Source organism: Barbatula barbatula (assembly GCF_947034865.1).
Source record: "Barbatula barbatula genome assembly, chromosome: 3".
NCBI lineage: Eukaryota > Metazoa > Chordata > Actinopteri > Cypriniformes > Nemacheilidae > Barbatula > Barbatula barbatula.
Window position 1 is genome coordinate 13984238 of NC_136764.1, and position 24882 is coordinate 14009119.

The 24882-nt window shown below is 40.2% G+C and overlaps 2 protein-coding genes across 2 annotated transcripts; both read left to right on the plus strand.

Moving 5' to 3' along the window:
• Positions 1-3587: 3587 nt before the first annotated feature.
• Positions 3588-12026, plus strand: ddr2b (discoidin domain receptor tyrosine kinase 2b; the record flags this gene model as incomplete). Its single annotated transcript, XM_079452529.1, has 16 exons — positions 3588-3657; positions 4683-4785; positions 4872-5103; positions 6274-6421; positions 6551-6653; positions 6954-7137; positions 7234-7474; positions 8510-8563; positions 8973-9109; positions 9287-9464; positions 9993-10219; positions 10294-10415; positions 10560-10757; positions 10870-11104; positions 11183-11332; positions 11633-12026. 16 exons carry the CDS (start codon positions 3588-3590, stop codon positions 11762-11764), a joined length of 2514 nt encoding a protein of 837 aa, XP_079308655.1. The 3' UTR covers positions 11765-12026.
• Positions 12027-12804: 778 nt separating this feature from the next.
• xpr1b (xenotropic and polytropic retrovirus receptor 1b) lies at positions 12805-24622 on the plus strand. Its single transcript, XM_079452135.1, has 15 exons — positions 12805-13222; positions 17021-17072; positions 19978-20079; positions 20500-20720; positions 20885-21034; positions 21164-21247; positions 21341-21422; positions 21506-21702; positions 21964-22143; positions 22284-22452; positions 22941-23135; positions 23242-23402; positions 23544-23683; positions 23904-24125; positions 24321-24622. The coding sequence occupies exons 1-15, from the start codon at positions 13154-13156 to the stop codon at positions 24373-24375; spliced, it is 2079 nt and encodes a 692-aa protein (XP_079308261.1). The 5' UTR covers positions 12805-13153; the 3' UTR covers positions 24376-24622.
• The last annotated feature ends 260 nt before the right edge of the window (positions 24623-24882 follow it).

Below are 24882 nucleotides of genomic sequence, written 5' to 3' on the forward strand. Positions count from 1 at the left end.
TGCTATTGCTGGGAACATCAGTGTTTACTGTGTAAATACTTACTGTGAGTACATTTACATTTAGTCATTTATCCAAAGTGACTTACGGAGTTGGGGAAAACAATAGAAGCAATTTGTGCAGCAAAAGAACAACATGTTTTGTGTGGAGAGAGGCATTTATGGCCCTTATGGCCTTCCATACACTCCGTCTATGGAACAATGTCCGTACCCACTGGCTGCACCTGGGTCCTCTGTCCGTGTCTCAACCATGTCTCGATCATGACAGAATGAACCAGCCACCACAGGACCCAGCAGACAGAGGGATCGTTGCGGTAGCACTCAAGGCCACCGGGTTCCCCTTCAGGGTCGGGGTTGCCGGACTCCCTTCCAGGGTCGAGACCGCCAGGTTCCCGCTCAGGGCCGAGACCGCCGGGCTCCCCTCCAGGGTCGATGCTGCTGGAATCCTGTGTTCGCAACAGATCCCCAGCCGGGCATTCCAGCCTGGTACAGGCAGCCATTCCAGGACATGCGGCCGTGTCCTGCCGGCTATCCAGTCCAAGTCCTGCCGTCTATCTAGTCCGTGTCCTGCCTTTGTTTGGACTTCCCCCCCTGTTTGGACTCTTGTGTTCCCTTGGACTCTTGTGCTTCCCCATTTTTGTTATTGTAGTATCATGTTGCCTTGTTTTTGTCAATGTCATAGTCTGTCTTGTCTTGTTTGCATCAGGTTTCTGCTCTTTAAGGAGGGGCTTCTGTCATGATTCTGCCGCATCATGTTATGTTTCTCTTGGTTTAGTGGCAGGATCATGACAGAGTCTCATGTTTTGTGTGGAGAGAGGCATTTATGGCCCTTATGGCCTTCCCCTCCTCTTGTTTGCTTGTTATTGCGTCTTGTAGTTTAGTGTAGTTATTTGTAGTTCATGTCAAAAGTTAATTTAAGTCTTGTTTAAGTGTAGTTAGTTTTGCAAGTTATTATTTTCCCCTGTTCTGTTATGTTACCCCCTCGTAGGTTTTTGTTTTGTTGTAATTATTAAAGTCTTCTGTTAAACCCCTTACCCACTGTCTGCACCTGGGTCCTCTGTCCGTGTCTCACCCATCGTGATCATGACAGGAGATTAGAGAAGAAGTAGAAGACTGTATTATTGGGTCAGATGTTGACGGAAAAGATGTGATTATAGCTGATTCTTAAAGACAACTACAGAATCCGCTGATCTTGTGGCACAAGTTCCAGAGTCGTGGAACACATCCGGAAAAAGTGCGAGAGTGATTTTTTTCCCTTTGTGGGATGACACCACAAGACATTGTTTGATAGCTGAGCACATGGATCGGGCAGGTACATAAGTCTGAATTAGCGGCTGAAGATAAGGGGGTCCTGAACCAGTGGTGGTTTTGTAGTCCAAAAGCCGAGACTGGAATTGGATGCGAGCGACTTTAGGGAGCCAGTGCAACATAATGAAGAGAGGGGTGATGTGCGCTCTTTTTGGCTTGTTGAAGACAACTCTTGCCACTGCATTCTGGATCATCTGAAGAGGTCTGGTTGAACAAGCAGGAAGACCAGCCAGTAGAGCATTGCAATAGTCCAGTCTGGACAGAACAAGAGCCTGGACTAGAACTTGCGTAGCATGCTCAGACAGGAAAGGTCTAATTCTCCTATTATTATAGAGGATGAATCTACAGGACCTGGTGGTTCAGCTGATCATCAATTACCACTCCCACATTTCTGGCCGATCTGGAAGGAGTAGTGGTTGATGAGAAAGGTTGGATGGAAAGGTCGTGCTGAGTCTTCGGATCAGACGGGATCACAAGCAGTTCAGTTTTTGCAAAGTTCAGCTGCAGGTGATGGCCCTTCATCCAGAGTTAAATGTTGTTCAGGCATGCTGAGACGTGTGCAGAAATCTTCGGATCATTAGGCTGAATTGACTGGTGGAGCTTTGTGCCATCCGCATAGCAGTGATAGGAAAAGCCATGTTTCCGAATTACATAACCTAGGGACGTTGTGTATATAGAGAAGAGCAGTGGTCTAAGAACTCAGCCCTGGGGTACAGTACTGAGATCCTGGAACTCAAAGACCTCACCTCACCAGGATACTCTGAATGACCTATCCGAGAGATAAGACTCGAACCACCGTATATCGCCGTATAGAGACACTCATAGTCTTGAGAGTCGACAGGAAGATGTGGTGCTTGACAGTGTCGAAAGATCCAGGAGGATGAGTGCAGATAATTTAGGTCCTTACAAGATTGGAGTTTTAAAATTGTTCATTGTTAAAGTGACGTTTCACCCAAAAATAAAAATTCGGCCACCATTGATTTACCCTCATGTCATTTCAAACCCGTATTACCCAAAATATATTTTGAAGAATGTTGTAACCGGCACCCGTTCACTTGCATTGGTTTTGTGTCCGTACAATAGAATTGAATGGGTACCGGCACTGTTCAGTTACCAACTTTTCATCAAAATAAATTTTTATATGTTCTACGAAAGAAAGTAATTCAGGTTTGAAATTACAAGAGGGAAAGAGTGTTAATGATGAGAGAATTTTCATTTTTGCGTAACCTATTACTTTAAAAACCACATAGAGTAGGTTAAGTATTGTCTTTTCTTAGCTGTCAAAATGGTGTGAACGTCTCTGAACTCTACAATTTAAACCTTCTGTTTCTGATGAAATCTGGGTTGTTTGGACTTTCCCAGCCTGCTGCTGACTGTATCCTTTCCTTTCCCTGTTTATTTCTGCTCCTGTAAGAGGGTCAGCAGCCCCAGCCTCTCATTTCTCTCAGGATGGAGCATGAGAGCGAGGAGGATTCTGTTTTTCTTACCGAGTGATTAAAACATCTGTTTTGAATGTTGCACCAGAGAAAGCGGTAAGTGTCATTTCTATTCTGTGGAATATTTGATTGGACATATTGATTCATTACAGATAATAAGTATTTTTCCAGATGATCAACAAGTCAGTCATTGTGTGGTGTCTTAGATTTTTTAATACAAAACATTGGAAAAAGATATCCGTACTAAAATAATAAACGTGCACAGTGTCATTTAGGTTAAACAAGTATATTTATGAAAAGTATTTTAATAGTTGGGTTTTAGAACTGAAGAAACAAGAATTATGCAACATCAAACTTATTTTATTATTCAAAATTGTATTTTTTACTATTTATGATTTTAGTGAACTGTTATGCTGTATAAATAGTACGATTCTCCTGGTCACCCACTTAAAATGACTGTACATACAGTTCTGCTGTCCACATGCAGATGACTGACGCTCCACACACAACATAAATAAACATCTCTGACATAGTGGACGTTTGTGTACAGGCAGAACTTTCTGACCTGAGGGCAAATCTACCTACAAGAGATGTTTTGTTCCTCACCTTGTGGGTTTGTGGTATAAAGAAGCCATTGAAAAACATTGAGCCTTTTTCAAGGCTTGTAATCAAAATTGTTATGTAACTAATTATATATTGTAACTATAAAGAGTGAAGATTTAACAACAAGTACTTTTTAATGAATTTGAACAGAATTTAAAAATGTGCTTGTGCTCGATATCCCATATACTGTACATCATTTTTTTCTGATTGATATGTTTGCAGGAATTAGACATGTATGACAGGATGTTTCAAATGAGACAATACTTTACTGTCATTGTCCTTGTTGGAGCAGTAAAGTCACAAGTCAACCCAGGTAAGTGACACATATTGTTAGAATAGCATTAAATTAAATAAGGAATAATTTTGTAATCCAAAGGTACTGTACATGGTATATACACATGGTTCATTGCGGCATCATTTTAGCATGTACTTTACACGGACAAACAGATACAAAAAGATGCTTTGTGAAAAATTATAAATATTTTAGACCTCCTGAGCTATGAGCAGAAAGCAGGCAGCTTACTGATGTTAGTCACTGTAGGCTATAGACACAAGGAGGAAGCTATGCTGGAGGTCTTGTGTCTGTTTCATCCGCCAAGGCTAACAAATCACATTAATGAGAAGGGCGAAATATTTAATCACTAGGTCACTGAGTTTTCCAGTTCTCCTACCTGTACAGTAGACCCTATTTATCATGAAGCTACATTACTGCCAGCAATGAAGTCATCATTTACAGTGAGTCTGTGTTATGAATTATGTATAAACAAGAATACACTAGCAAACATTTCATATAGACGTTACAACTAATATATCAGTTAAAACATTAATTTATTTTGGAATATTTCTATGAATTTAAAGGATTTTTATATGAAATAGCTATACAAAGCTGAAAAAGACATTAAGTTCATGGTGAGCTTGTCCAGGCGTGAACATAAAAGTCTCTCTGTTTTCTCCTGGTGGAGGCCTCATGGATGGGGTTGAGTGGTATTTGGGGTATTTGCTTATGGGGTGTGGATTCATGCTGCAGATGTTGTGTGTCCACTTATGCACAGCCTCCCTGGCGAAGACCTACAGATTCTTACTCCTATAACACAAAGCAACCTATAGAGGTGCTGAGAAAATGTATGGTGTTTTCTTCTGCATCGCTGGTAACCTAATAGTTAAAGCTTCAGGATGCACATAAAGCTTGTGGGATTCATTTTAAAAGATATGATCCTGGAACTATCGTTTGCATATAATGGCCACCTTTTACTTACGTATGTGTAAATAGTAATAGTTTTTATAAAATGCCTGTGTTGTTAATAAAGTTAATAATGTGTCTAATGATTTGTTTATTAGGTGTATGTAGGTACCCACTGGGGATGACGGGTGGCCAAATTCAAGATGAAGCTATATCTGCTTCCAGCCAATGGTCAGAGTCCACTGCAGCTAGATATGGCAGGTATAACCATCACATTTATTGTACAAAAGAACAAAAGTTCTAATAATGGATTTAAATTGTTTGTACTACATCCTTGGTTGTTTCAGATTGGACTTTGATGATGGAGATGGGGCATGGTGTCCAGACGTAATGGCTGAACAGAACAGTCTTAAGGAGTTCTTGCAGATTGACCTTCACACTCTCCATTTTGTAACTCTTGTTGGCACGCAGGGACGCCATGCAGATGGAGTGGGCAATGAATTCGCCCAGCTCTACAAGATCAAATACAGCCGAGATGGCACCCGCTGGATCTCCTGGCGTGACCGACATGGTCGGCAGGTGAGTTGGCAGCATTACTTTTCATAATTGGTGTCCAGTTATCCTAGTCAAATCAAAGAATAATTTGAAATGTGAAAATGAATAGGTCGACTAAGTATTAAACACATTCAGAAAAAGTGTGCACTGTACAAAAAGTACTGCTGAAATAGTAAGACTGGCATCGTAGTATATTATTCTTTTTTACTTGCAAAGACTTAGCCTTATTCAACATTCGAAGGGTTAGACCCTACCTCACTGAGCATGTGGCACAACTCCTTGTACAGGCCCTGGTAATCTGCAATGTTCTCCTTGCTGGTCTTTCTGCAAAGGCTATCAAACCACTTCAGCTGGTTCAAAAAGCAGCAGCACGCCTCGTCTTTCAACAGCCCAAAAGGCTTAATGTGACACCCCTTTTCATCTCTCTCCACTGGCTACCGGTTGAAGCCCGAATAAGATTCAAGTCACTGATGTTTGCATACAGGACTATCACTGGATCTGCACTGGCATACTTTCACACCCTACAACACTCCTACACCCCATCAAAAACCCTGCATTCAGCGAACGAGCGTTGCCTTGTAATGCCTTCTCACAAGGGCATTAAATCACCTTCCCACTCATTCTCACAACTCCTTCCTGGTGGAACATTCTTCCAAACGCGGTCCGGTCAACCACATCTCTCAAAACCTTCAAAAAACTACTTAAAACACACCTCTTCTGCAAATACTTGACAGACAATTTTTTTTAAACATTTCTCTCAGCAGGTAGTGGTTTAGCTTTTGTTGAAACAAGTAACTTTGTATAAAAGCACCTATTGTAATATTGCTCTTTTATGACATATCGCTTTATTGACATATTGCACTCCCCAAACTCTTTGTAAGTCGCTTTGGATAAAAGCGTCTGCTAAATGACTAAATCGTCCACATTATACATTTAGATTTATTCATTTAGCTTTTATCCAAAGCGACTTACAGAGAGGTCAGGGAGCAATAAGCGATATGTCATACAGGAGCAATAATACAATAGGTACTAATTGTAATAGTTTCAACAAAAAACAGACCGATACTTGTGGAGAGTAAGAGTTAGTGTTTTTTTTCTCTCATTTGTCAAAATTCAAGATTTTCTCTCATTATACAAACGTTTTCATGTAGGAAGTGATGTCTTCGTGTGTGTATACTTAATGTCTCTATACAGATTATCGAGGGGAACAAGAACGCTTACGATGTCGTGCTGAAGGACTTGGAGCCGCCCATTATTGCTCAATTTGTACGTTTTATGCCCTTGACTGACCCTTCTATGACTGTGTGCATGAGGGTGGAGCTCTACGGCTGTGAATGGCTAGGTATGTTCTTTTTATGGATTTCCTTCCATGTTAAAGGGGTCTGCTTTCGCCAATGTACTTTTTTTATGTTCTCTGTGGTCATGATGTTGGCATTTGAAGAAACCTTACCTTTCTCATTGGTGGTTTCAGATGGTCTTGTCTCCTACAGTGCCCCTGCTGGTCAACAGATGAATTTGAAAGGCCAACAGATCTTCTTAAATGACACTGTGTATGATGGAGCCATTAGTTACAGGTAGCAAATGTGTTGTAAATTAAAACAAAATGGTGTGACAAAATAGCCAGTTGCCTTTAGTTTACGTTACAACCATGAAACATTTCAGTGGCATTAGGGGATGGGGAAGGTATTTTATTGGACAAAAAATTTGAAATGCCACTGTGAACCGTATGAATCATCAATATTTTAGTTTTGTTTTCCTAAAATAAAACATTAAAATGTGTGTATCTTTAAAGAGCATGAAATTCATAAAACTATGTTTTTTTGAGGGTGACATTTGCTTCGGGGGATATAAATTATAATAAATATGTCCTCCAGCATGACTGAAGGCCTCGGACAGCTTACTGATGGAAGCTGTGGTCAGGATGACTTCACTAAAAGTCAGGTGTATAACGTCCGGCCAGGCTATGACTATGTAGGTTGGACTAATGCTACTTTCCCTAGTGGCTCAGTGGAAATGACATTTGAGTTCGATCGGGTCCGAAATTTTACATCAATGAAGGTAAATCTAATTCAATGAACTATTGCTTTTGCATATCATGATCTTTTCCATTATCGCTTTAATATGATACATAGATATTTTGTCTCATTTAAATAGATCCACTGCAACAACATGTACACGTGGGGGGTGAGAATATTCCGACAAGCTGTTTGTTACTTTCGTTCGGCGTCAGACTGGGAGCCCAATTCTGTGTCTTTCCAGCCGAAGATAGACAACATCAGTCCGACTGCTCGGTTTGTCACTGTTGCCCTTGGCAACCGTATGGCCAGCGCAATCAGGTGCCATTTTGCATTCAATGACATCTGGATGATGTTCAGTGAAATTGCTTTCCAGTCAGGTAAGAGACAGTTTGATCCATAGATATCAAAACTAGAAGTCACATTCAAGCTCTCAAGGCACGTAGACGCATCCGCCATCTTGGAACGGTCAACTGACGTCACTCACAGCCATCCATGGCTGTGCATTTTAATTCCCGAAAAACATTATAGGCTACCCTTTCGTTGTTGTCATGTATTTGTGTAGGAAATATAATGTTTGAGTTTATACAAAAACAAATATGTTTTCATAATCATACACAGTCAGCTTGTTCTTGAGTGTTAACGGACCGGCTTGGCAGGGTTGCCAGATCTGTGAATCTAAATCCTTCAATACGAGCCTAACGTCCCTAGTCCAAATAATACAACATTCATAAATAAAATAATCTTAAGATTGACAACTATATAACAAATTCCTTCCACTCCTAACCGGTGGATAAAAACAACCCGGGCAACAGTTTCAAAGTAACCCATTTCCACTGGACAGCTGCAGACTGGGCAACACAGATCGGCTCGCACCGTTCCAATATGGCGGACGACCTACGTAAAGAGGGTATGCATTGGCATGACTTTCCCACGTGAACACGCCGGGTCACGCCCCCTTGAGCCCCAGGACAGGTTCCACTGAGTGGTAAAACACGCAGAAGAGGAGAATAGGAGAGAAAAATAACCGGGACAAAACACCCAATTATTTGCTGACTTACCTGTGACTTACAAATCAGGTGTTCCTGGACACTGAAGTGTTGCACGGAATCGCGTTTCCTTATATTGTAAGCAGTCATTTTGCTGAATGTTTTGCCACTCACAGAGGTGCGCTCTTGCATGCTCACGTGGTGTTTCTACTTGGTAAAGTGACGATGTCCATACCCTTTATATCAGCCCATAGAAACAGATGCTAATGCAGCATCTTCTTTTGATATCTATGGTTTGATCACTCAGCATCTCCAGCTCACCCTTTCTTGCATATTAATGTTGTTTTTCAGTTCTACAGTAGGCTATTTATCACCTAAATTCCACAAAATACTTTTTGTCCAAATTCACCTCTTCAACTCTTTCAGACACAGCAGTGTATAATACCTCTCTTGTTCCACGTAAACGTAACCAAACTCCAGGTATCTACCCAGGTAAATGATATAAATATTATATAAATAGCCTACATATCATATGTAAACACTGTGCCATGTGGTATTGGGTCTGTCCTAAATGTTTGAAGACAACAGCACCCCCAGATGTCTACAATGACATATAAATATGTTTAATATCCATACATTTTTCAAATGTTTTTAGACTACATAATCAAGTTAAATAGCATTTTATAATGTTATAGTTAATGGATCATTGAAAATCAATATCTTACACTCAAAATGAATCAATTATCTTACACAACATCTTGGATTGTTTCAATGCCTTTTAAAATTCAGTTGAGGTTGTTTGCCATTTTTTTCACATGCATTGTCCAATCATTGTCACAGTGTACAGTAACACACGGCTGTCTTTTTTTGCCCAAAACCCCTTTTTCAGTGGATGACCCCACCCACAAAATCGATGACAGCAACACCCGAATACTGATAGGCTGTTTGGTGGCCATTATTGTTATTCTGCTGGCCATCATAATAATCATACTGTGGCGACAGGTCTGGCAGAAAATGGTTGAAAAGGTAAGATCTTTTTTTGGTCTTTCTGCCCATGCAATGAATATTGATCTCCTTCAAAGCAACTTTTCTTCAAATTGAAGGTGGCATTATGTGACATTACATTGCACATTCACCCTTTACAACCTGTGATTATTAATGGAACATATGATAATGCTGCCTTGTGTTTGTGTTGTATTGAAGGCCTCACGGAGGATGCTGGATGATGACCTTACAGCTTTTAGTCGCCGTCATTCCTCTATGTCTAGTGATGTTGAATCCAACTCCACATACGAGCGGATTTTCCCCATGGGCTCTGACTATCAGGAGCCATCACAACTTCTACGAAAACTTCCAGAGTTCCAGGCTACAGAAAACCTTGGTTAGGGCTCCTCAATTCAAACATTCTCTGTTAATGTTAAAGGGGTTTTAACAAGTCAAATGAATAGTTTATAATTCTGGCATTGTTTACTCACCTGAATGCTTTTCTTTTTTTCACATTTAGTTCAGACTTGAAGTTTAGTTTAGTTTTTAAGTTGAATATTTAAGTTAAAATATAATATCTTGTCAGTGTAAATGCCAAATGAATACCAGTGATATTTTAACACTTGAGAAGTCATATTTAATACGAGAGCTGCACAAAGCGAGAGAAACATTTTTAGTGACTAATAATACATTTTGATTAAAAAGTTATTATCTTCTGAAGACAGGAATATAGTGCATATATTGCTTTTTCAGAGCTTGACAGATCTGTTCACTGTAAATGGCTATATGGTTAATTGTTGCAAGATGATTCTTAACGTCTGTAGATTAAACAAAATAAAAAGAACGTAAGTGGAGACATATTTATTACTTTCAGTCAGATCCCCTTCACTTCATATCTATCTGTGTTGACATGCTTGTGTTACAGCAATGACTGATGCCCCTTCAGACACTTCCACAACCCCCCCTACAGATGAAATCCCACACTATGCAGAGGCAGACATAGTAAGTCAGGTGGAAGTTCCAAGTGCCCACAGTTACCGCGTCACTGTGGTCAATATGCCGTTGTCTCCAGGAAGAGATGGAGCACTAGAAGAGTTTCCAAGAGAGAGGCTGACTTTCAAAGAGAAACTTGGAGAAGGGCAATTCGGGGAGGTAATATTAAGTTTCTTCATGGATTTTTTTTCACATGTATTTGTTGCTACACTATACGTGCATACCCTCCTCAGGTTCATCTGTGTGAAGCTGAGGGAATGCAGGAATTCATAAAGGACCATTGTGGCGACATCAGCGATGAGCCAATGCTCGTAGCAGTCAAGACCTTAAGAGAAGACGCGAGCAAAAACGCAAGGTAACGCCAAGGCGCAGGTGTCCCGCAACACTGTTACAAACCGGTTTTTGCTGAGGAGCGCTGCTTTTGTTCTACAGATGCTGTCCATCCTTAGTGTCCATTTTAGGAGATAGTAACATTCCTCAAGGAAATCTACATTTTCAGGAACGACTTCTTGAAAGAGATCAGGATCATGTCACGGTTAAGAGACCTGAACATCATCCGGCTGCTGGCAGTGTGCGTTGAGAGCGACCCGCTGTGCATGATAACAGAGTACATGGAGAATGGAGACCTCAATCAGTTCCTGTCCCGCCATGAGCTGCAGGAGGATGGAGTTCAGGCTTGTGAAACAGCTACGATCAGGTATAAAAAACAATCTAATTGTTTAGATTACAACCCTAGCGACACCCTAGCAACCACCCAGATCACCCTAGCTTGAGCAAGCACCACTCACATATTTTTTTTCCCTCTGTAGCTACGATAACCTGATAGACATGGCCTCTCAGATTGCTTCTGGAATGAAGTATTTGTCATCACTGAATTTTGTTCACCGCGATCTTGCTACTCGCAACTGTTTAGTGGGCATGAACAATACCATCAAGATCGCCGACTTTGGCATGAGCCGTAATTTGTATCGTGGAGATTATTACCGCATCCAGGGACGAGCTGTCCTGCCTATCCGCTGGATGTCCTGGGAGAGTATCCTACTGGTAAACCAAAACTGCAATGACATAAGAAAACTTTGAAAACTCTGCTATTCTCCTCTCTAATCTCTGCTTTTTGTGCAGGGTAAATTCACCATGGCCAGTGATGTATGGGCGTTCGGTGTGATCCTGTGGGAGATTCTTACCCTATGCAAAGAGCAGCCGTACGCCCAGTTCACAGATGAACAGGTGATTGAAAACACGGGCGAGTTTTTCAGAGACCAAAACAAACAGGTAAAACTTCCCTCAGCTCTGGTCAACCAAGTCTTTCATGTGTCAATCATTTTCATGGTCTTCTAATTCAGACCTCAAAAATAAGATAATATGACCACAAAAAATTCTCAGTACAAATGTATAGGACCTTGTTCCCTTCTATAACAGATCAGTGTACCACATTAATAAATACATTTTAAAATAGACGTTTCTTCCCTGCACCTAATAATATCTGGCACTGCAAGATGATTTAGAGAAATCCATGCACTGTAATAACTTAAAAAGAACAGAAGGTGTCAGTCGTGAGCTTTATTTGTTCAGGTCTATCTGCCAAAGCCTGCTTGTTGTCTGGATTCAGTCTACAGCCTGATGCTCAACTGCTGGAAAAGAAATGCTAAAGAAAGGCCCACGTTCCTGGAGATCCACAATACCCTGAAGGAAAACTACATCTAACCGTTAAATAGATTCTAACGCCATGCTGCTTTTCAGAGCAACACCTACATACATACACTCTTATGAAAAAGTAAATATGTGTGCTGATATCCATATAACCACACTAGCAACCCTCTTTTTTAAAAATGGACACTTTATAAAGACAAGTTGTAATTATTAAAAAGGATATTGTATGTTCTTTCTTAACACTTTGTTGCATGCACTTTGTAAACACTTAGTTATCTGTCAGTTTGGACATTGTTAAATAAATATAAATTTGCTGACTTTTGACAAGAGGAGTCTTCTTAATCTCTAAATAAATGAAAATTCTTTCATCGTTCACTTTCTTCTGCAGAACTCACAAAAAATATATTTTCAAGAACATTTGTAACAAAACACCATGCTCCATTTTGACTTCCATTGGAAGCACACAAAACTACCAAGACATTTCTGAAAATATCTTCTTTTGAAAAAGAATCATATGCAGGTTTCAAGGGTGAATAAATGGTGACAACATTTTTATTTTGTATTGAACTATCCCTTTAAATTATCCAAAACAATTACTGTCAGATCAGAACATTCACATCAGACCATTTCCTCTTAATTTATTTTAATATTAAAAACTAAAGTCTACGGAAAGAAGTTTCCAGACCTCTCCTTAAAACAAATCTAGTCTATTTACAGAACTTCAACCCCACTGCTTGTGGTGGGTGCAGATCAGTTTAGCACTGCGCGATCATGCGTATAAGACTATTAAAACCACAATATAGCTATTATCTCATGCATTATCTCATGCACACGCCTGTGTTTACATATTGCAACATGCATCTTATTTTTATTGTATCTACAAATGCTTTGCAGAGCAGGGGCATCCCACGCTGCTGAGAAATGTCTCTCAGCCTAGATATTGTCACAAACTGTCAATGACAATGCAGTGAGGTGAGGTGACATAAATACAAACGCAATTTTGTGTAATGAATGCGTTGGTAAAACAGCCCGCCCTTCATTTCATACTTCTTTAACACAGTCATTATTTTAAGAGGCATGAGCTATCAAAGCGCGAGTTGGAAAACATCCTCTGGTATGACGCGCTGTGACGTCATTCTCCGACAATGATGGCCGCGGAGCTTCAGCCTCGGACAGAAAGAACAACTGTCTAGACCTCGTTTGGTCCTCTAACCCACTTCTTCCGGGGTTGCTATGTGCTTTAAAACACGCGAAAGGAAAATGAGGAACATTTGGGCTTGTTGTTTGTAAACGTTGCTATATTTGCCCTGAATATGTGTTCCGCGGAGCAGCGAAAAACAGCCGTTAATCTGAGGGTGATTTTCAGCTCGCGATGATTCACTGGTAATTTTCCAGCAGCGCGAGTCTCTCCTCAGACAAAACACCCAGAAATATATAATAAAAATGAAGTTTACCGAGCACCTGTCTGCCCACATCACACCGGAGTGGAGGAAACAATACATTCAATATGAGGTAAGAGTCGAAGAAAACCAACGGTGAGCCAATGCACCCACGTTTCTTCATTTGATTGAACTAGTTTAAGGATGAAGCGGATGTTTATGTGCCATGAATGGGCAGAGGTTTAACTCTGGATTTATGATTGATATCTGTCAAGTCTGTTTGGTGTCGGTAATTTGAATGCTAACAGCTGGTAGCTTTAATGCTAATGTAATTCCGATAATCGGTGATGCAGATTAATTAGTCCGATGCGTGTTTTATAACCTTACTGATCCAATAAATATAACATTACTGTATGTACAATTTACAGTTCGTCACGTGTTTCAGCACAGTCTAACCGTCCATTAGAGTTAACAGATACTAAGGATGTCAGTCAGTAATATCGTTGTGGCTGCATGTCGTCTATACGAGTTTAAAATTGTAAAATGTAGCATTGTGTTCAGTAAATTATACAAAGAAATGTTATTGTTGTTAGTGTAGTGTAGTGTATAAGCCACTTTATGAATTACAATTCCGGTGGGCATGTTTGTCCAAACCTTTACTTGCAAAACATTGAATGAAATGTTTTTCTGTTTTGTAATTATTAGTAGGATGTCATTCTTCTACAACAAGCATATTTGACAACGTAGACCATAAAAAAGCAATGCTTTACAGACTACATCATTGAATTATTTCACATGAATGCATGGCAGGCAGTTTTCTTTGTCTCTGACAGTGGGCTAGGTCTGAGTCGACGGGGCTTTAGTGGACAGGAGCTCCTTCGGGGTTTAATGGCCTACACATAATAAGATTATTGCTTCCCCTCCTTCATTTGCTAATTCATTAGTCATCATCCGCATTTGATAGTTGGTCGATGTGTGTTTATGCTCAAATAACACATGGAAATCTAAACGTTTAACAAGGCTTTATTTTCTACTTTTATAAAATAAAAGTACTCTATTTTCTAGCTTGGTCACTAGGAACTGTGGACTTGATTTGGTTGTTAAATTCTAAGCTTTTGCCGTGACCTTTACTGTGTGTCACACAGTCTTGACAACGCTGATGTCAGCGAATTCAAAGATACAAAGACTATTTCTGCTGATTTGTTGGGTTTCTGTTTGGGCTATCACATGCTTCCTGATGCCCTGCGAAAGAAGTGGGAGAAATAGTCTCAGACAACCTGAAAGAAACACTGGAGTAGCTGTGTGCTACAGTGGAGACTAGAGGAAAGGCTGTGCTGCAGTCAAACAGATTTTTTAGCAATTGAAGTATAGATTGGCCTGTGTGGAGCTGTGCAGGTCTGCTGGTAGAAGTAAACATCCCTCATACCACTGTCAGATTTTTCCATGCTCGACCTTGATCTGCTCAGTTCGCTCTGAGCTAGTATTTTTTACAGGAGTTTGTTTTTGTTGACCTGAATGAACCTGCAGCTGACAACTGCACCGCAAAACTGCATTTGATCAGAGTGAACATGCATCCAGTCAGTCTAGTTACTAGTCAAATATTATTCATTCAACCCATTGTTTTCCTCTTCTCGCATTTATTTATAGATTGCGTAAAGCTGGCAGTTTTCTGCCAATCTCATATTAATCTCGAGTACCTAGAAGTATTGCACAAGTCGTTGTCTTCGAAGAGTATTTAGTTTGATCAAATTTACAAAAGTGAAATATAGCTGTACGATTATTTCTGGAAAAACACGAGCTGCTAGAGTTGGAACTAGTTTGACTTGCGCATGCAGTTCATGTACGGCATCTTTTAGCTCTGAGGCCGTGCCATCTATCAGTTTCAAATGATCTCCAAATCCAGAGTTATATCCACCGTTTATATAACATCCATCCCTGAAATGCCGTGAACAAACGGACACACCTAAACTTGGCTTTATCAAGAGTAACAAGCTTCAGCGCAGTGCAGCCCATCTTGACGCAGAGAAGATAATCTTGATGGTAAGCGGGTCTCGCTCGTAGGTTGGCTCGTGGGCGGGCTCTTTCTTGTGCCTTGCCGTGCTTTTCCGGGAGAATGACCAATATACCAGAAATATAAAAAACTTTCCGAAACAAATGCATCTGCTAAATGACTTGATGTATATGTAAGTTGGAGTGCTGGCGAAGTGTATCAAGTACAGTAATACTACGTCATAGTTGACCATTTTAAGCATGAGAAGCCAGTGCGTTTAACAGTGTAAAGATGGCAGAATGCATGAAATAGCATGATACGCTATCTTTAAACTCTGAGCTCAATGCTTACATATGACTTGAGGCTGTATACTCCATTGTACTGTACACTGTGCTGATGCATAAAAGTGCATGGAGACCTGCTGCAGACTGTCTCAGGATAGTATGGACCTTTGTAAAGGTCATAAGTTCATACTGTTTGTCCATTCATCACAACTGCATTTCCTTAAAATATATAGATGAGGTGTATTTTTGCACCACGCCATTGCCATGCGTTGTTCATGACTGTCATTTAGAGGTATGCTGAGGTTGGACTTGTGGTCACATTTCTATGCTTATTTTGAGGGAGATCTGTGGAAAAGTTCTGCGGAAGGAATTTGATTATGGTTATGTTGCAGTACCATAGTAATATGGTTATGGTACTTAGCGGAAAGCATAATCAGATTAGCCAAAAAGGAAAACCCTGTGCTCTTAAAAGTCAAAACATTTACAATGTTTTATGTTTTGTCTGATTCTGGTGCAGGTAACTATAAGGTAGTCTAAATAAACATCTTAATGGGGTTGATGGGTTTTGATTGTTTAAGCACTGCTTGTCTAATCTTTTTACTTATTGGCTTGGTTTTTCCCAGAAGTCATGTGATTCCAAAAATCTTAGCGACACCTTTTGTAATAGGCAGTAGCTGTCCTTTTTCTCTAGTCAGTATCTTTTATTGTGACAATGACTATGGATAACTAACAGAGGGCCAGCAAAATATTGACGTGTTGTTATTGATGAGTTACACAAGCAAAATGACTGCATTCCGCCACAGCTGAATACAGGATCTTTGACCTTGTTGCTGTAAATAACTAGTCAAACTTTCACGGGCAGGATGTACTTATACTTGTAGAATGCAGTGGATAATTCTTATGTGTCTAGCTTTGGCTAGACTTACTCTATAAAACAATTACTACTGCTGATGGAAATAGCTTTAAAGGTCCATTGTGTGAAATGTAGCTGCACCGAGCGGCTAACTCCACCCCTCCCTTTCTAGGCACTACGGACAGAACTAAGATGTCGTCACATTTTCACTTCTTTGCTGAAGGAGAAAACTTATTTATGAAACGCGCTCTGTAGAGCATTTTGTCCTTTTAGGGCTACTGTAGAAACAACATGGTGAATACCATGTAAGGGGACCCGCGGTGTATGTAGATAAAAATAGCTCATTCTAAAGTAATAAAAACATAATGGTTCAATATTGTAATACCTTTCAAGACATTGTTAAGTATATTATATTGCATTTCTGTCAACAGAGCCTCCAAAATATTACACAATGGACCTTTTAAGTACTTCACAGTAACCCCTATTGTGTTTTTTGCTGTTTCATGTATTTTTCAAGGACACTGTGCAATTCTCATGGGGTGTATCCAATCTTAGATAGATAGAAATGGAGTTCACTGAACAACGTTAAAAACAGCCGTTTCCTCTATCATACTTTTAGTTTTAGTACTTCCTCTTCTGGGCTCAAGAACTCATTCTTCTGCTGTCTCACTCCATCTGTATCCTGGCAGAAGTTCCCCTGTCAGTCAGCATGGGCACTGGTCCAGTCACATGCTGCTGTGTAATATGAAAGCCCAGTTGTCTGACCTCTACAAATAGTGTCTCATATTCTTCTCTTCTCCACAGGCTTTTAAAGAAATGTTGTACTCCGCCCAGGATCAGGCCCCATCAATCGAAGGTAAATATTGCACATGTGACATGAATGTATCCTTTGTTGCACCCACAGCTGTATAGAGGAGTCCACCAGGAAATCGACCCGGGTGACATCCTCTTTAACTTTATTTTGGATCAGATTTTCAGCCCTCATGTCATTTTCAAAATGCACTGTACACATCAGCTACTGTTTTCAGGCTTTGTGGTCTTTTATAAATTATTAAAATAATATCTGTGTTACTGAAAAAGTTAGGTCTGGTCCATTTTCGTGGTTAAATCTTTTGGTTTGACGATATTAGATGGAAGCCTATGAGGTTATCATCCTTTCACTTTGCCTCTCTCTTTAGAGTTTCAGCTAGCATACAGAGAAACAAATTATTAACATTGAAACGTTTTTTTATCAGTCAAAACCAGTGGTAATCATTAAAAGATGAGGGGCAAAGGTTAGCCTGGGGTGTTGCGAATACACCTCAGTCACAGGGTGTCAAAGTTTTTATCAGATAAGAGCAGAGCACAAAGCTGAGTTTGCATCAGCATCTCTGAATAGGGCACAGTTCAAGTTATTTTCGCATTTTCCACACATCCATTTGTTCAGGTATGAAATACCTTCAAGCCATCAACCCAGACTGTAATAGTATATTCTGGAAATGCTTTGCTTGCATGTCACTGGTGTTTGTACAACAACAAACACCTGCTAGTGACTTTGCAGCCCCATTCTTCTGAGGTTGACTCTACCTGCATCCTTTCAGATGGAAAAAAGCTGTTTCAGTAACCTTACGGAGACTTCTAGCTCTCAGATAAGCAATGATTTACATCCAAAGTTTACAGCACACACACACATCTAGAGGCACATTTCTTCTATAATAGTGCTAAAGCTCTCAGAAGGCCGTTATCCTGCACAAGAGGGCTTTTCTAAGCTGTGGGATGAAGGTAGTTGTGATTATGTTGAAATAACTGTAATCTTCTGTCAAAGTTTGTGGGTTTTCTGGGTGGTGGTAAGTGTAGTTAATGGGATTGTTTAAGTGAAGCTATGATTTTGAAAGTGGGAAATTGCATGACCAGGGTTTTGGTTAATAAGATGCTGATTCTTTTTGATGACGGGTGCCAAAAAAGTCAGAAACCTCTCATTTGCAAAGTTCTGTGCTTTAATATGAGAGTCTTCATTTGTCAGTTCTTGACAGTCTTGAGAATGAGATCATCTCCAGATTTCTCAATGAAAAGAGTCGGTTCACCCCAGTATGAGGTTGCCACCCACATATCTGTCTATTTTATAAAATATTAATTTGCGCATATGCTTAAACATTATTAATTGCTAATACAAACATCGGCTGATGGCAAAAAAAACCAGATGGAATTATACGCTGATTGCATTTAAAACACAACTAGTTTGTGTTATAGATTTGTGTTATTGTCCTCTGTGATAATTCACTGGATGCTTTTGCAAAGTTCCCAAGTGCCGAGGCAGTCTGTTGTTTATTATTTGTCCCAGGATCTCTAGCTGAAAGAGAGAGCCGTGTATGTTCATCCCTGCCGAGCAGATATGTAACTGAGCTGTGTGTTTTCATAGCAGGCCAGACACTATGACCCAGCTGAAGGTCTCGCTGGAGAAGGTTACCTAAACCAGGACAGAGAGAGACTCCCTACTGTAGAGTTTGACACAGGATCAGAACTAATCCCAAAGTTTGTTTTGATATTAAACAAGAACCCTTTCTCACCCAGTTTTTTTTTGCTTGTTGTCTTCTATACGTACTGTATGCTGTTTTATGATTAATGAAAATAAATTTTTGACCGCTCTGTGCCAACCACACTTTGGTACTTTGACCAATGAAGCAGATCTTTAAGAATCATATCTACCAGATACATGTTCATTAATAATCTGGGGCAGATTAAAAAAAATGTGTTTATACAATAGTGAAGAGCGTCATTTTTAGTCAAAGGACCTGGTGTTGGTAATAGGATCTTGTCAGTCAAACAGTGTTTGTTGTGAAAATGTCGGTTTATGTGCTGTTTTTGTCAGTGTACTGTTTCTAGAAGCACAGCAGCGAATAATGTTGTGTTATTTTTCGGCAGAGGACCGTGCTGGCTCAGTTCACTTTGGCCCAGACAGATGTGTGCAGAAATGTATGCAAAGTAAACCTGCCTGTCACTCCTCACTGACCGAAGTGGAATTAGTATGCACCCTTGTTATATAAGTGAGCTCACGTGTTACATTCACAGTGTGTCTCTCCACTTGACAGGTGTTTAAATCCAAACTCAAATGAGTTAACTCGGAAACTTGCTAATAATGTTATTGCAAGCACTATTTCCTTAAGAGTCATCCTTTGAGTGTGTTTAAGCTCATGGGAACACTTGTGCTTGTGAGCAGTCACGGTGATTCACTGTCCGTCTGTCTGTCTGGACAGTATCAGCCACACTCTCTGTCAGTGCATTCTGTGTTTTGTCCATCACAAGAGAATGTCACACAATCTCTATAGTGTCACACTATTTACTGTCAACAGAAACAGGGTAACTTCAAATGCATTCAAACTGTAAATGTTTATGGTTATGACATGGGAACTGTAACGATTGTTGTGATTTAAGAGCATGTTTACTTCCTTGGCTTTGACTAGAGCTTCTTACACTTGTGAAGAATGTACCTCAAATTGATTATTTATTTAAGACAGATCAGAGTATCCATTACATTTTACAGTCACCAAAAATGACAATTCTGTCTTTATTTACTCACCCCCAAGTTGTTCCAAATCTGTATAAATGCCTTTGTTCTGATGAACACAAAGAAAGATATTTGGAAGATTGCTTGTAACCAAACTTATTTTTCCCATCTGTTAAATACACACAATCTTTTTTTTCTCTTCCATTTTGTGTAGGAAGATGTGTTGCTTTTTGTCTTTTTTCTGAGTTACTTTTTCACACTTGCTTCTTGCTTTTAGTCACAGATGAAGACACAGTCAAGAGATACTATGCCAAGTTTGAGGAGAAGTTCTTCCAAACATGTGAGAAGGAGCTGGCCAAAATCAACACTTTCTATTCAGGTAACCATGTGTAAACATTGGCGTCTGTTCTTTGTTGTTTCCTTTTTTGTCATTGCCGTTTACAGTGACGAATCAGCCATCTCATATAGATTAAACTTTGCTTAAAAAGACTCTGAAACACAGTCAGAACTGGGAATTAGTTATTTATTAGTTTATTAAACCCCCCCTCCCAAAAAACAAACGAACAAACGCCTGCTTTCTCTATTCTACTTTCATTTACATCCGTGTCAGATCAGTTTTGCCCAGAGATAATAAATTCATTTTGTATGTCTAACATTTCAAAGTGAAACAAAAATTGTCTTAGTTTGGCAAAAAATCTTCGTAATAATGAACAAAAACTTTTTGTAAAAATGTGCACCATCGCACTTTACAATTGCTTCACAAACTTTTCTGACAGTGTTTTCTCCTCTCCTGACACAGAAAAGCTGGCAGAAGCCCAGCGCCGCTTTGCCACGCTGCAGAATGAACTGCAGTCGTCTCTGGATGCGCAGCGGGAGAGCAGTCGGGCCACAGACCTGCGGCGGCGGCGCACTGTCTTCCACCTCTCACAGCAGGAACGCTGCAAACATCGCAATATCAAAGACCTGCAGCTGGCCTTCAGCGAGTTCTACCTCAGCCTCATCCTGCTGCAGAACTATCAGGTCTGAAAAAAAGTTTGATTGGACTGTAAGAAGAATAAGAGTAAATGTGAAGTCCAACAACTGACTATTCCACAACATCTGATTATTATTTTTAAACAATTCCTATATAATTCCCAATATTTAGGGACCTCATCTAAGGGTTTTCTAATTGTTTTCCCTTTCAGAATCTGAACTTTACAGGCTTCCGGAAGATTTTAAAGAAACATGACAAGATCTTTGAGACGGGGCGAGGGGCAGATTGGCGCGTGGCCCACGTGGAAGTGGCTCCTTTTTACACCTGTAAGAAGATCACCCAGCTCATCTCTGAAACCGAGGTACTGTATACCGATCTGACATGACTGTTTGAAAGCACATCTGACTCTCTAAACCCTCAATCTTAGCCAAAAATCTATTTGTGACTGACGTTGAGTAGTTATTTTAACAGCATGTTTCTGAACCTGCAGGGCCTTGTTACCACAGAGCTGGAAGGGGGAGACAGGCAGAAAGCCATGAAGAGGTTACGAGTGCCCCCACTGGGTGCAGCACAGGTATGACATCCTGGAACCTAACTTTTTCAATTAAAAAAAATCTCCTTCAAAATGGCATGAACATCTCAATGCTCTGATCTCGGTTTATCTTAGCCTGCACCAACATGGACAACCTTTAGAGTAGGACTGTACTGTGGAGTCTTCATCGCTTTAACTGTCACAGTCATCATCACAGGTAAACCTTCTGCCAGACCTTTTCACAATGGTTCCTAGAGATTTGTCGTTTTAACAAATTCATCATGTTTTGCACATATGTAGGTGTGGTAAAGTTGGTTACAGAAGACAGAGATAATGTGTGGCCTCTGGTAAGAATTTATCGAGGTGGTTTTCTGCTCATCGAGTTCCTGTTCCTGTTGGGCATCAACACGTATGGCTGGAGACAGGCTGGTGTGAACCACGTCTTAATATTTGAGCTCAACCCTCGCAATAACCTGTCCCACCAACATCTCTTTGAGGTAACTAGATATATATCTTCTGTACAAAAGAATTCATGTTATTTTTAGCTTTTAATTTCATACAAAGGGTTATTTCAAACCACCCGGTACGCTTGAATGAAGCCATTTATGCAATTAAAATATATTAAAGACATTAAGTGTTGTTGCGAATGTGATGTTAATCAGATGTTGATGTTTTTTTTAGTATTGTAACATTTATCAGTCAGGAATTCGTTCCTTTTACATTACAAGAGTCACTTTAATGTGTTTCTTTCTGTGCAGATTGCAGGTTTCCTTGGGGTTCTTTGGTGTGTCAGTATACTGTCCTGCCTCTTCGCTAAGGACATCAAAATCCCTATACAAGCAAACCCTCTTGCACTCTATGGATTCTTCTTCCTTTTCCTCATCAACCCCTTCAAAACATGCTACTACAAATCTCGCTTCTGGCTGCTCAAATTACTGGTATGAGTCAGGAGCAGTCAATGTGTATTAATAAAGCAGGCGATATATTATGTAATGATAGTATATGCCTCTATCAACTCTATTATGTTGGATTGAATTGCTCAGCCATCGCTCTAATTCTTGTCCTGTTGTTGAATTAGTTTCGAGTGGTGACTGCTCCGTTCCACAGAGTTGGCTTTGCAGATTTCTGGCTGGCTGACCAATTGAACTCTCTAGGAGTGGTTCTGATGGACCTAGAGTATATGATATGCTTCTACAGTATGGAGCTGGACTGGGCCACAACTTATGGGGAGCTGGAAATCAAAAATGGTGAGTTTGTCACCATCCAGGTGTTGTAGAAGCAGTTTATGATGCTTATTATTAAAGGTCCAGTGTATGCAATTTAGCTGCATCTAGAGGTTGTGAATTGCAACCAACGAGTCACTCCACCCCTCCCTTTCGAAGCACTACAGTGGCTGAAACAGAACTAAGATGTCACGCTTTTGCTTCTTTGCAGAAGGAGATAACATATTCAAGAAATGCGCTCTGTAAAGCAGTTTGTCCGTTTAGGGCTACTGTAGAAACCACATGGTGAACCTGTGGTATATGTAGATAGAAATAGCTAAGGTAATAAATACATTACGCTTCATTATGTAAGGTCTTTATAGATTATAGATTGTATTGCATATCTGTCAGCAGATATGTTAATTACACACTGGACCTTTAATGTACTGTTAGAACCTAACAAAGTTTTTCGCTTTAAGGTCCTCATGGATTCAAAATGATCACAGATTGATTTGTTTTGATATTCTGATCAGGTGGTGGGATTTGTCACTCGTATTCATACGGACTACGAGCTGTCATTCAGTGTTTGCCCGCCTGGTTCCGGTTTGTGCAGTGCCTAAGGCGTTATCGGGACACAAAGCGTGCCTTCCCTCACCTGGTCAACGCCGGCAAATACTCCACTACTTTCTTCGTGGTCATCTTCTCTGCGCTTTATAGGACACATAAAAGTAGGTGGATGCTGTTACATTGTGCACTTGGTCGTTGGATGTTTAGATTAATGTTTTAAATCCTTTATTTACCCAACATGACAATGTGTCTGTTTTGTTTCCTTAGATCATCAGGAAGAGAAAGTCTTCTTTTACTTGTTAATTGCTTGTAAGATCATAAACTCCTGCTACACTTTATTGTGGGACCTGAAGATGGACTGGGGTCTGTTTGACCGTAATGCAGGGGAGAACACCCTCCTCAGAGAGGAGATAGTATATCCACAGAAGGTAAAAGTATACACACCTGGGTACAGTCAAGAGGGCTGTTGGCACTCTCAACGTTTTCAGATTCTCAAATATGTGTATAGTAAACATTTACAGCAGTGGATTGAATTGTTCTTGATGTGTTTGTGTGCTCTCTTTGAACAGGCTTACTACTACTGTGCCATAGTAGAGGATATAATCTTGCGCTTTGCATGGACCATCACTCTTTCCCTAGAGGTTATGATTTCAAACCCGAATATCTCAGATATTTTGGCCACTATTCTCGCACCGCTGGAAGTCTTTAGGTGAGTTACATTATACCTGTTCTGTTATATAAATGAGGAATAAATAATGAGGCCCTTGCGGCTGTGCTATATTGTGAATTATATCACTGCGACCTGGCATTGTTAGGCTTGAGGTGCAGTGGGCTGTCTATAACATTTAATGTTCCTAAATTGTACTGAAAAGTGCTCAATTGTAGATGTGCCATTTGAAATTGATCATCATAATGTGTGGGCTTTTAAGGCGCTTTGTTTGGAACTTCTTCCGTCTGGAGAACGAACATCTGAATAACTGTGGTGAGTTCAGAGCAGTGCGGGACATTTCAGTAGCTCCTCTAAATGCAGACGACCAGACGCTGCTGGAGCAGATGATGGACCAGGAGGATGGCGTGAGGAATAGATTTGGAAAGAAGAACTGGAAGAGGAGCTACAGCATGTCTTTGAGAAGACCACGTCTGTCCTCCCAGTACGTTCATTATCAGGCTGTCAACCACACACAAATAAAGACATGGAATAAATAATAAAAACAGCTTTTTTAGCATACCTAAAATGTTTCAATGTTGTTTCAATTTGTTTTTTAAGACATGGTTACATAAGCATAATTCACTCACTGTGATGAATCTTCTGGATTAGTGCTCAAGTTTCTTTGCTCTCTTCACAGGTCAAAGGTCAGAGATACCAAGGTACTTATAGAGGACACAGATGACGACACCTGACCCTTGCGTCCACAATGGCTTGATAAAGTCTTTTATAAGGGACCGTAGATGTCAGCGGGCTTTGGCTCTTCAAAAGCTCTCCAATCAATCCATCACAAAGCTGCCTGACTGCACCACACACATTTCCTACCGGAGAGACATCACTGACTCACACGCATACAAGCTCACCGCAGGAGCGGCTGCCACTTAGTTACTGTAATATTCGTGACTGCCTTGATCATTTTTTGAAGATCCAATACGTGGAAGTAACAAAAAGGAAATCAAAGGACAGTGTATAAATATATATATATATATATACATATATATATGTCAGTTCATAAACCACTGCGATCGTTGAAATCATACTGACTGTGGGATTTTCAGACATGAACAGTTTGAACACAAAGACTAACGATGAGGGTATGAACACATTCATGTAGCAGACGCTTGTCTGGTTAGCAGACACAGGACTGGTTACCCTCATTCACCACAATGTCAATTTCCAAATGTTTTGTTTTTTGAATGCGT

Excerpts from the sequence above, each read along its gene's own strand:
- xpr1b (XM_079452135.1), top strand. The coding sequence starts at position 13,154 with ATGAAGTTTACCGAGCACCTGTCTGCCCACATCACACCGGAGTGGAGG. Across the intron at positions 21,703-21,963 it reads CCCACCAACATCTCTTTGAG|ATTGCAGGTTTCCTTGGGGT; the intron begins GTAACTAGATAT and ends CTTTCTGTGCAG. Across the intron at positions 22,144-22,283 it reads TCTGGCTGCTCAAATTACTG|TTTCGAGTGGTGACTGCTCC; the intron begins GTATGAGTCAGG and ends TTGTTGAATTAG.